Genomic DNA, 12,671 nt, shown 5'->3' with positions numbered 1-12,671 from the left:
CGGAATTTTCTTCTCTTTTAACTTTTTCATTCTTCTCTCCTACTTTTGGTTTTTTTTCCCTGTTTAAATTTAAATTTTCAGTTATATACACTACATGAACAAGGATACTCATTGCAATCAGTCAACAAGGGTGGACAAACAGCTTTACATTTCGCTTGCAAATATAATCATAAGGATATTGTTAAATATATTTTATCGTGTTCAACACGTCGCTTAATAAATATGACTGACAAAGAAAAGTAAGTAACAGTTGGAAAAGCTATGCTGCGAAAGTCTAAAATATAAAATATTGACCAACAGGGGTAAATAAAATTAAAAAAAATCGAAGACGCTCGATAAAATTTCATACAAAAATATTCCAAATCTACAATAAGATACAGCAGATTGGAAAGAATTAAAAAATCAAAAAATTAAAACATCTCCTTATATACAACAAGTTAAGGCGGCCCGAATCTTGGGAACCCACCACCATGAAATCTGCTCAAAATTTAGCCGAAGGATATAATTTGATTCTACATACCAAACTTTTGTTAAACCACTAAAAATTTTAATTTCTAGGAATCGAAAAAGGATAATCGAGAGATCGGTTTATATGGAGCTACTAGTCGAACCCGGCCCGCTCCGCTGCGCCTTCTTAAACTCTCTATTATCTTTTTAGGATGGGGACACTTTGCCCTGAATGCGGATATCGAATTCGTGCCATTGTAGCCTATGACGCTGAACGCGTTCGTATCCAGGCGCGAACATCGAACAAAGCGGTGTTTAGCCCTCTTAATGTTGGCGAAATTTGCTAGGTACCTGCATGGTCATTTAAAAAATTTTCCCCAAAGAAGGGTCGCACTGCGGGACGCCGTTCGGACTCGGCTATAAAAAAAGGTCCCTTATCATTGAGTTTGAAATTGAATCGGAAGACACTCATTGATGTGTGTGCGAGAATTTGCCCCTTCTCGGTTCTTGGTGGTAATGTTCTTCCTTAGGGTAATGTTCTGGAGGGAAGGCACCTCAGACATTTCGACTCAAATATGCATGTCAAATTCGTGCTGCATTTCCAAATCTCTTTAATTTCATCCCCATATTGCCATGGCCGGTATATAAGAACCGTTTGGAGGGTGTTTTGGGGCTGTGGGGGCCACCGGCACTTTGCACTTGAAAATAGATATCTAATTCGCTCTTTGTTCCCAACGCAAATGAAGTTCAGTTTAGGGGGTGCTTTAGGGTATACCCCAAAACACTGGGCTCCAAAACTGGGCATCAAATTCTTTTTCTACTCTCAAATTGTCATAATGGGTCAAATAACCCATTTGACGTATCTGTAGAAGGAAAAGCGCCACCTAGACTTGAACGCAAAACCCGTATCTTCTATAACCTCATATCTTCTCTTTATCTATAAAAAAATTCAATTTGTGTTTGTTTGTCGGTGTGTTCCGTATAGACTCAAAAACGGCTGAACCGATTACCTTGAAATTCTCACAGATTGTGAAGGTTTGTCTGGAAGGAAACATAGGCTATATAATTTTGTAATATCGAAAGGGGAGCGGACCCTCCCCCTTATCTCAAAAGTACGACCCCAAAGTAAAAATGTACCGATCAGCACAATATGGGACTCAAATGAAAGGCTTTCAGGGCTAGAGTACGAATTTCATATTAAAAATTGGATCCAGTAACTGAAGGGTCGCCCCAGCCCCAAAACATTTAAATGGGTTAAAGTATCTAGGTGGCGCTTAAATTCCTTAAAAGACCACAAATAGGTAATTTGACCCTTCATGACAATATGGGACTCAAATGAAAGGTGTTTGACAATAGAAAAGGAATACAGTTTTGTGGCCAAGTGTTTGGGGCAAGTGTTTGCCCCAAAGCACCCCGTAAACTTATTTCCCGAAAGTATTAACATGGGCCTCAAAAGAAAAGTTTGTGGGAGTAAAGAACTAATTTTATATATATTTTTAGAGCAAGGAGTGCCAGCCCCAACTCCAAAACGCCCTCCAAACCGTACATATTTATCGACCATGGCAATTTTGGGCTTAAATGAAAGGTATTTGGAAGTAGAGCACGACTTTGACATCCATTTTTGAGCGAAATGTTTGAGGTACCATCCCTTCGCCAAAAAGAAGCCCCCATAAATGGATATAGACACCAATCACGACTATATAGGGCTCAAATGAAACAGGACTTTACCGACTATGGTAATATGGGGCTCATACAAAAAGTATTTGAGAGTATAGCACGAAGCTTACATTTACTTTAAAGGGCAAGTATCTGGGTGGCCACCACACTCCCAAAATGCACACCAAGACATATTTACCCATGACGATATAGAAGTCAATAAAAGGTTTTACTATTTTACATGACTTCTATTTTTGGCATAGTACCACACAAATGTCACCAATATTGGGAGAGGATAACTACCACTTAAATTTTTTTAAATTTCTCGCCAGGAATTGAACCCACGCATTGGCGGACTTGCTTACATCTGCACTTCAATGACACGAATTCGATATCCACATTCCGTGCGGACGATATCTGACTGCTAGTGCGGGACACACACACAGAAGGTGTTCTATAGTCTCTTCATCTTCGATGTTCTCACAGCCTCTGCAAAAGTCGTTACTGGCAACCTTCAGTTCATCAGCATGTTTTCTGATTAGATAGTGACCTGTCATAACGGACACAATGACTGAGACGTCTGTTCTAGCCAATGGCAGCAAAGCGGTAGAGGCCACAAGTATGCTTTAGGCCACATAGTTTTGGAATGCTCACAGCCCCCTCTTTGTGTTCGTTAATCATTCGTTGTCCTTCGGAACTGGTCCTAAAAATTTAGCATAAATGTCGCTAGAGGCATACCTATAAATTCCAGTATCCCTGGAATGTGTAAGGAAGTTCCTAGTTTCGCGAGCTCGAGCCATCCTTTGGATCCGATTAAGTATTGAGCAGTAGGTGGACTTTTGAAGCGCCGTCCACCAGACTACAACACCATATAGCATTATTTTTTTCTCCTCCCAAGGAGGCCGGTTCCACTGTAGGCAACTTGTATCTCCTGCTGAAAAGAACTACTTCTATCTTGCACAGACTACTATAAACTAATAAAAAAATTCATATATTATATCCCATATCAATTATATTAAAATATGTTCCGATTTGGACCAAATACTAATAAGTACAGTAGATATATCTAAAAATAAACCGATCTGAACCATATACGTCACGGATGTCGAAAAGCCTAACATAAGACTTTGTCAAATTTCAGTGATATCGGATTATAAATGCGAATTTTATGGGGCCAAGACTTTAAATCGAGATATCGGTCTACATGGCAGCTATATCCGAATCTGGACCGATTTGGGCCAAGTTGCATAAAAATGTCGAAGAGCCTAACTTAAAGCACTGTCCCAAATTTAAGCGAAATCGGACAATGAATACCTCTTTTATGGGCCCAAAACCTTAAATCGAGAGATCGGTCTATATGGCAGCTATATTCAAATCTAGACCGATCTGGGCAAAATTGAAGAAGGACGTCGAAGAGCCTAACTAAACTCACTGTCTCAAATTTCAGCGACATCAGACAATAAATGCGTCTTTTATGGCCCCAAAACCTAAAACCTAGATATCGGTCTAAAGGGTGATTTTTTTGAGGTTAGGATTTTCATGCATTAGTATTTGACAGATCACGTGGGATTTCAGACATGGTGTCAAAGAGAAAGATGCTCAGTATGCTTTGACATTTCATCATGAATAGACTTACTAACGAGCAACGCTTGCAAATCATTGAATTTTATTACCAAAATCAGTGTTCGGTTCGAAATGTGTTCAAATTTTGACAAATTTTGTTCAGCGATGAGGCTCATTTCTGGTTGAATGGCTACGTAAATAAGCAAAATTGCCGCATTTGGAGTGAAGAGCAACCAGAAGCCGTTCAAGAACTGCCCATGCATCCCGAAAAATGCACTGTTTGGTGTGGTTTGTACGCTGGTGGAATCATTGGACCGTATTTTTTCAAAGATGCTGTTGGACGCAACGTTACGGTGAATGAACACATTTCGAACCGAACACTGATTTTTGTAATAAAATTCAATGATTTGCAAGCGTTGCTCGTTAGTAAGTCTATTCATGATGAAATGTCAAAGCATACTGAGCATCTTTCTCTTTGACACCATGTCTGAAATCCCACGTGATCTGTCAAATACTAATGCATGAAAATCCTAACCCCAAGCTATATCCAAATCTGAACCGATCTGGGCCAAATTGAATACAGATGTCGAAGGGCCTAAGACAACTCACTGTCCCAAACTTCAGCAAAATCGGATAATAAATGTGGCTTTTATGGGCTTAAGACCCTATATCGGAGGATCGGTCTATATGGCAGCTATATCCAAATCTGAACCGATCTAGGAAGTCGAAGGGCCTAACACAAATCCCTGTCCCAAATTTCAGCGAAATCGGATAATAAATGTGGCTTTTATGGGCCTAAGACCCTAAATCGGTGGATCGGTCTATATGGGGGCTATATCAAGATATAGTCCGATATAGCCCATCTTCGAACTTAACCTGCTTATGGACAAAAAAAGAATCTGTGCAAAATTTCAGCTCAATATCTCTATTTTTAAAGACTGTAGCGTGATTTCAACAGACAGACGGACAGACGGACGGACATGTCTAGATCGTCTTAGATTTTTACGCTGATCAAGAATATATATACTTTATAGGGTCGGAAATTGATATTTCGATGCGTTGCAAACGGAATGACAAAATGAATATACCCCCATCCTTCGGTGGTGGGTATAAAAAATTATAAAACAAGTTAAAAGGAATAAAGGGTGCGGATGCTAAGCGAGGATCACATTAAGGTCGAGGATCATTTTTCTAATGATCTGTTAATTTCTATTCCGAGATGGCAATGGATAAATGAAAGCCATAGGAGATACACCACAACAACCATGATTTGACATCAGAAATCTTATGGTCTGTTGTTTTTGTTTTCTATATACAGTTTTGGTGTGTTAATTGCATGGGGCCCTTATTTCGAACTGACCGTCTAATCGTCGGACATGTGTTCTGACCAGCGTAGATCCGCTGGCAACCCATCGGTTCCTGCTGCCTTTTCTTTAAGAGAGAAAGTAAAGGAATTGGAACGACTTTTCTCAAGATTGAGTTTTTCTCTTCATTGGTTAAGAAATTTTCTTAAACTTGAGTTCGATAAGTTTTTTAACGGCGAAGCCAAATTTTCGAATTTATAATAATTTGTCTCTTTTCTCTTTTACAGGGGAGAAACAGCATTGCATGTAGCAGCCCGGAACGGTCAACGCGATTTGTGTGTAATGTTGGTAGCAGCTGGAGCCAATGTCGAAATTCGAGACATGTCAGGCAATACAGCCATGATGGTGGCATTCAATAGAAATTTCACTGAGATTGCCTCATATTTGGAAAGTATGACAAACAAATAAACATTTATAAAAAAAAAACACAAAAAAACCCTAGAGAAAGAGCTAGCAACAAAAACCCGAATCCTACTCTATACAAAATCATGGCACCTGCAAACAAAATAGTCCATATTTGTACGAAACTAAAAAAAGAAAACATATGGAAAAAAGTACTTTCACATTGAAAACCCCCCAGAAAATAACAATCATTAGTTGTTAGAGTATTTATAAAAAAAAATAACAAGAAACTCCTTTTTTGATAAATGCTTGTGTCTATAGCTTGAGGTAGAGATAGCTTCAGAAAAATTAATTTTAAAAATCAACTTAAATTTAAACACACAAATAACTTGTAGTTGGCTAGATACAGATATTTGAAAAAAAAATCTAAAAAAATATGGAAATTTATTAAAAACAATACAATTTTTTTCTTCCCTTCTTTTTTAACACAAATATTTCTTTTTTTTAATGCACACACCAAACAACCGTTTTTAATTTTGGATGTATTTTTATAAAATTCTATATAACACCATTACAAATACATAACATGGACTTATTATGATTAATTATTAATATGTAAAATAAAAAAAAATAAATAAAAACAAAAAACAAAAACATTCCAATAAATGTAATTAATTTTTTAAACTTAATTTTAATCTTAAGGCCAAGAAAGATTTTTACATATGGGCGAAAATATGAGGTCCGCCGCTAAATAAAATTTATTTTTCTAAAACTTATTTATAGACGTTTCCTTTTTTGTTGTTTTAAGACTCTTATATAAACTATATAAGTATTTATAATTACTGAAATTATGATCTTTTTGTTAGGTTTAATATTAAAGAAAAAAAATTAAAATTAATTTGTAAGAGGTTAAAGGTCTTATTAAAGAAAATAATAAATTTAAAAATCACTTATACAAAAAAAATCATTTAAAAAACAAACATCTTAATTATATTTTAAGCATAAAAACCACATTTGAAATATTTTTTCAACAAAAAAAAAATTCTCTAATTCTTTAAGAACTTCTTTTTTTCTAAATATTAAGAAAAAATTAATATCTATATGGAACTAATTTAATATATAAATTAAAAAAAAAACATTTTGGAAACGATTATTGTGATATAAACTTAAAACAAGAAAAAAAACTAAAATGGGATTGTAAATGATTAAAAAGAAATCTAGAAAAAAATTTAAAAATGAAACCAATTGACAAATACCCCCCAACACATGGGTGGGGTATAAAAATGATATTAAGAAACAGAAAAAAAAAACAAAACAAAACACTCAACAGAAGGAAGGAATGAATGATTAAATAACAAACACAAAATTTTATAAAATATTGGCAAAAAATTAATTTCATTTATATTAAAACAAAGCAACTTTAAGAAAAAAAAAGACAACTTTAAAAAAAATCATTAATACGTTTTGAATAATTTTGAGAAAAGCATATGATATCGGCTAGGATGTTTCTAAATACCAGAATTCTGGCAACAACATTATATAACTTGTCAAAATTGATATTAAAGACAACAACTACTATCAGATTGTTTGAATAGGTTTCAAACGTAATTTTTATGTATGTAATCCCTTTTATGACATTTTCGTAATTTTTTATTATGAACTAGTTCGTGAGGTAATAATTTAATTAACTCATTCAGCTAGTTGACTAAAATAGTTAGTTCACTGAATGAGTTGGTTCACTGAATGAGTTGGTTCACTGAACTAGTTAGTTCACTGAACTAGTTAGTTCACTGAACTAGTTAGTTCACTGGACTAGTTAGTTTACTGAACTAGTTAGTTCACTGAACTAGTTAGTTCACTGAACTAGTTAGTTCACTGAACTAGTTAGTTCACCGAACTAGTTAGTTCACCGAACTAGTTAGTTTACTGAACTTGTTAGTTCACTGAACTTATTAGTTCATTGAACTAGTTAGTTCACTGAACTAGTTAGTTAACTGAACTAGTTAGTTCACTGCAATGTGATGCCCGTTGGGCACAACATGTATTCATAATATCGAAAAAAGCATTGCAAGTGCTTGGGCTTTCTTAAGCGGTGCAAGAGCTACTTCACTTCACCTGATCTTCTTAATAGCTGTACTACCTGGTATGAGTCTGTGCTCCGAAGACATCCTTGGAGCTGCTCGACCATGTTTAGAGAAGGGCGATAGTGTTGATAGGGGACAGTGAGGTATCCAACTATATATGGTTCCACTTGAACACTGTCGCAACTGGGGTGGCATATTAATGCTCTATCTTTACTTTCATGGTGTGTGATATCCACTGATATTCGCCTTCTTATTCCTGACGTAAGAATCAATAATACCAGACACTCCAGGAATTCACAACCATTTGAAATTGATTGGTCAGCTGACCGAACAATGCACTGCAGAGATAATTCCTTTTCGCCCGAATTGTTCGTATGTGGAATCCACTTTCGGCAAATAATTTTCCCACCGACTACGACATCCAGAAATTCAAGACGAATGTCAATTATTACTACTTCCACTTTCCTCGCTCCTATTCCTAACTTTCTTTCCGCCAATACAATACATTTGCATATATCAACAACTTTCCCTGTTAGTTTACTGAACTAGTTAGTTCCCTGAACTAGTTTGTTCACTGAACTAGTTAGTAAAATGAACTAGTTTGTTCACTGAACTAGTGAGTAAAATGAACTAGTTAGTTTATTGAATTACTTGGTTCACCGAACTAGTTAACTCAATTAACTGGTTAGTTAACTGAACTAGTTAGTTCACTAAACTAGTTAGTTCCCTGAACTAGTTTGTTTACTGAACTAGTTAGTAAAATGAACTGCTTGATTCGCTGAAATAATGATTGAAATGAACTAGTTAGTTTATTGAATGACCTGTTTCACTGAACTAGTTAGTTCAATGAACGTTCGTACGAAAACATCGAGAAGTTGAAGTGGGACCTCAAATATAAATATATATTTTTTAATCTTCTTATTTGAAGGGATTTTAAAATTTTTATTTGGATTTTTTAATTTTTTCGATTTTTTCACTTTTGTCAACCGGTGCAACACTGTGCGCCTAGGACTGGGACCCCTATATTATCGTGATAATCATGGTTTCTTCAAGCAAATAAGTCACTCGAGTGTAGTATGCCATTTCCATCTATTATATTGCAGCTTTTCGACGTGCAATTTCCGTACAGCGTCAGATCGTACATTTCTCACAGCTTTGAGACGAGTGCGAACTTTTGCTGCAAGAAGATAATGATCCAAATCGATAGTTGCACCTCGGTTTCATCTAAATATAAGGAACCCTCAACCCCTCCTTGACAACGAAAAAACCTTCTAGGTAATGAAAAGCTGTTTCTGTGGATTTGCGCTTGCCATAGGCATGCGATCTTTAGAAATTTTTGCCCTTAGATGTGCATTTATGAACTTTTTTAGAGAACGAATTGTACGGATTTCCTTTTGAAATAAATGTAGGTTTATGTAGGTACTTCCCACAGGAGTTCAGGTCATACCGTTATAAGCAGAGTATATCTCTCAGGCTATCGGAAAAAGTTTGTAGTTTGACTGGTGATACATTATCAGATCCTGACTATTTATAAAGACCTGCGGGTCTTGTAGGTATCATCAAAGGTACTGCAGAATTTCCCCAGGACTTGTTCAACCGGTATTGAAGGAAAAGCTGTAGGTTTTTGGACCCCTAAGCCAGGTTGCCAGTCTTTCGAACACAGCTTGTAGTTTAACTGGTGATACATTATCAGATCCGGACGATTTATAAAGGCCTAAGGTCTTGAAAGTATTTTCATAGGTACTGCAAAATTTCCCCAGGACTTGTTCTATCGGTATTGTAGGCCAAGCAGCAGGTTTTTGGTCCCCTTTAACAGGTAGTCAGTTTATCGGACTCACAACTTGTAGTTTGACTGGCGATAAATTATCAGATCCTGAAGATTTATAAAGGCCTGGAGGCTTCGTATATATCTTCGGAGGTACAGCAGAAAATCCCTATGACTTGTTTTAACGGTATTTGTGGGCCAAGCTCCTGGGTTTTGGACCCATTAGCTGATTTTTGGGACTATCTATCGGGTTTTTGTACCATACAACCTTTTTTAGGGTCATCCATCGGTTTTTTAGTCCCAGGTGTTACATTTTGGAAACTGCAGGCGCTTTTTGGACCAAACTGTCGGGGTTTCCACCCAGCTAATGGTACTTCAGCCCAACCAACCGGGCAGCTACCGCTTTTTCGAGCCTAGATGTCGGTGTTTTAGCCCAGCCACCGTTTTTTAGGACTAGGTGGTGCTTTTGAATCCAGCTGCCGGTATTTAAGTCCTAGCTCAGTTTTTAAACTACTGCCACTTTTTGGGATCTGTTTTTCCCCCAAGCAACTGGGAAGCTACGGGTATTTTTGGGCCTATCTGTCGATTTTTTTTTTGGTCCAGCCACTGGTTTTTTAGAACTAGGTGGCGGTGCAGGATTTTACCGGCCCAGCTACCGGTTTTTTTCATCTACCTACTGGTACTTCAGGCCTAGCAACCGGGCAGCACCCGTATTGTGAGCCTAGCTGTCGGGTTTTTGTTCCAGCCACTGGTTTTTAGTACTTTGGCTCCTTTTTGGGTGTAGCTATCGAATTTTAGTCCTAGCTGCTACTTTTTAGACTATCTACCTCTTTTTGGGTCCAGCTACCAGTTTTTTCATCCAGCTACCGGTATTTCTGGCCAATCATTCTGGCAGCTACGGTTATTTTGGGTCTAGCTGTCAGGTTTTTTGGCCCACCCATCGGTTTTTTAGAACTAGGTGTCGCTTTTTGGGTCCACTTACCGGGAGTTTAGTCGTAGCTACCTTTACTATACCCTTGTTTTTGGTCTAAATTCAGGTTTTAGGGCCCAGTGTCCGTTATAAGAGGTTTAGTTTCAGTTTTTTACGGCTTTTTGGGATCGGCTAACGGTGTTTTTAGCTTAGATGCAAGATTTTCAACAAAGTCCCATAAATTTAGTCCTAGCTGCCACTTTTTAGACTATCTACCGCTTGTTCGGTCCAGCTACAGAATTTTTTATCCAGCTACCAGTTATTATTGGCCAATCATCCGGGCAGCTGCCGATATTTTGGGTCTAACTGTCAGATTTTTGACCCGTTTTTTTAGGAAAAGGTGCCGCTTTTTGGGTCCATCCACCGGGATTTTAGTCCTAGCTATCTTTTTTGGGATCAGCCACCTTTTTTCACCCAGCTACCGCTATCTTAAGCCAAGCAACCGGTTTTTTAGCACAGCTACAGGTGTTTTACGCTGAGCTGCCGATTTTTAGGAGAAGCTGTCGTTTATTGAGCCCAGCTACTTTTTTGTAAAGCCTAGCTTCAGATTTTAGGGGATCTGCTGACGGTTTGTGGGCCATATACCTGTGTGTTTGGTCTAAATTCAGCTTTTAGAGCCCACTTACCATTATGTGAGGTTTCGTTTAAGTTTTTTGACGACTTTTAAGACCAGATAACGGTGTTTTTACCTTAGGTGCAGAATTTTTAACAACGTCCTAGAATTTTAGTCCTAGCTGCCACCTTTTAAACTATCTACCGCTTGTTCGGTCCATCTACCGAATTTTTCATCCTGCTACCGGTTATTATTGGCCAATCATCTGGGCAGCTGCCGAAATTTTGGGTCAGACTTTTGGCTCAGCCATTGGTTTTTTAGGAATAGGTGCCGTTTTTTGGGTCCAGCTACCGGTATTTTAGTCCTAGCAACCTTTTTTAGGACCAGCTACCTTTTTTCACCAAGCTACCGGTATTTTAGGCCAACCAACCGGTTTTTTAGCACATCTACAGGTGTTTTAGGCTGAACTGCCGGTTTTTAGGAGAAACTGTCATTTATTGAGCCCAGCTACTATTATGTAAGGCCTAGCTTCAAGTTTTTGGGGATCTGATTATGGTTTTTGGACCCATATACCAGTGTTTTTGGTCTAAATAGAGGTTTTAGAGCAATAGGGATAATATGGTGGAAAAATATTTTAAATTCTTTTTTATAAAATTTAAAAAAAAAAATAATAAATATTGTAGAACTATTAAAAAAGCAATTTCGTAAAAAAAAATTTAAAATTTTCAAAAATTTAAATTGTTTTAAAAGATTTTTTAGAAAACAAAATATAAGTGATAAAATCCAAAATGAATTACTTTTGAGTTATGATTCTATATATTTTAATTAAAGTTATTAAAAACAAAATAAAATAGACACACAAAAAAAATAAATATTTACAGAAAAAAAATGATTTAAGACAACCTGCCAGTTTATATTTTAAATATTATTTTCTCGTTAATCATTCTTCACAAGAAAAGAAAGCAAACCAATGACAAAAAGCTGCGATTTAAAATATTAAAAAAAAATATTTTAATTTGGATCTTTTCGAAAAAAAATGGAAAAACAAAAGGACAAATATAATTAATTACCATATTTAATTTTAGGGTATTTTTGAAAGAAAAAAAGGAAAAGAAACAAAAAAAAAACAATCTATTGCTAATTTTTAAGCCCCTAAAATTCAGCAATACATTGTTTTTGAACATTGAAATTGCAAAACAAAATTTGATAAAAAAAAAACGGAAAATAATTCCTTAAAAATCGTAATCGTAAAAAACAATTCATTTTCTCTTCTTTTCGCCCCCACTCTAAAAAAAACAACTCATAAGTAGACGAAGACAATCTTATTAAAGAAAGAAAATTAATAAAATAAAATAAAGATTAAGAAAAATACCTTAAAACAAAGAATATTTTCCTTCTTATTCCTTTTCACAATCAAAACAAAAACAAATATTTCTAGCTCTTAAAATGTAACAAAAACCAGAAAAGCAATTTAGTATTAATCATAAAACAAATGAAACTCATTAAAAATATAAAGTTTATAAAATTAAAAACTAAATCACATTAAAAATCCTTTGCCACCCATTTTTCAATTTTGTTTTAACTACAAAATCTTCAAGCACCTCTCCTGTATTTTTTTTGTTTTTCATAAAAATAACAATATAAAGCAAAACACCACTAACAAAATCTAATTTAGAAGAAAACAAAAAATGAATTATACACTAAAAAACTTGACAAAAAAACTGAAATACACTTGTTCGGAGTTTAACCGGGTCCAAGGAACAAAAACTATTTTAACGAAATCTGAATGCTGAAGAAACTAAAATCTGGAAAACTATAAGAAAAACACATTCAAAATATAAACAAACAAAAAAAATATTCTTCAAAGCTTTGGAAGGATGTCAAAGGGCAAAAGTATAGATTTTTCAAAGTTAAAACGGAGATATTT

General features: G+C 35.8%; 1 protein-coding gene across 1 annotated transcript in view; it reads left to right on the top strand.

The window, feature by feature from the left end:
• Window positions 1-11,344, top strand: part of LOC106092427 (eye-specific diacylglycerol kinase) — a 92,503-nt gene extending 81,159 nt beyond the window's left edge. The window contains exons 14-16 of the mRNA XM_059366881.1: window positions 82-239; window positions 5,258-5,421; window positions 6,075-11,344. Of these exons, the coding sequence (XP_059222864.1) occupies window positions 82-239; window positions 5,258-5,421; window positions 6,075-6,127 (375 nt within the window). The 3' untranslated portion in view covers window positions 6,128-11,344. The remainder of the gene's footprint in view (window positions 1-81; window positions 240-5,257; window positions 5,422-6,074) is intronic.
• Window positions 11,345-12,671: the final 1,327 nt, after the last annotated feature.

The sequence above is a fragment of the Stomoxys calcitrans genome, chromosome 4 (genome assembly GCF_963082655.1).
Source record: "Stomoxys calcitrans chromosome 4, idStoCalc2.1, whole genome shotgun sequence".
Taxonomy (NCBI): domain Eukaryota; kingdom Metazoa; phylum Arthropoda; class Insecta; order Diptera; family Muscidae; genus Stomoxys; species Stomoxys calcitrans.
This window is presented reverse-complemented; position numbering and strand designations above follow the sequence as displayed.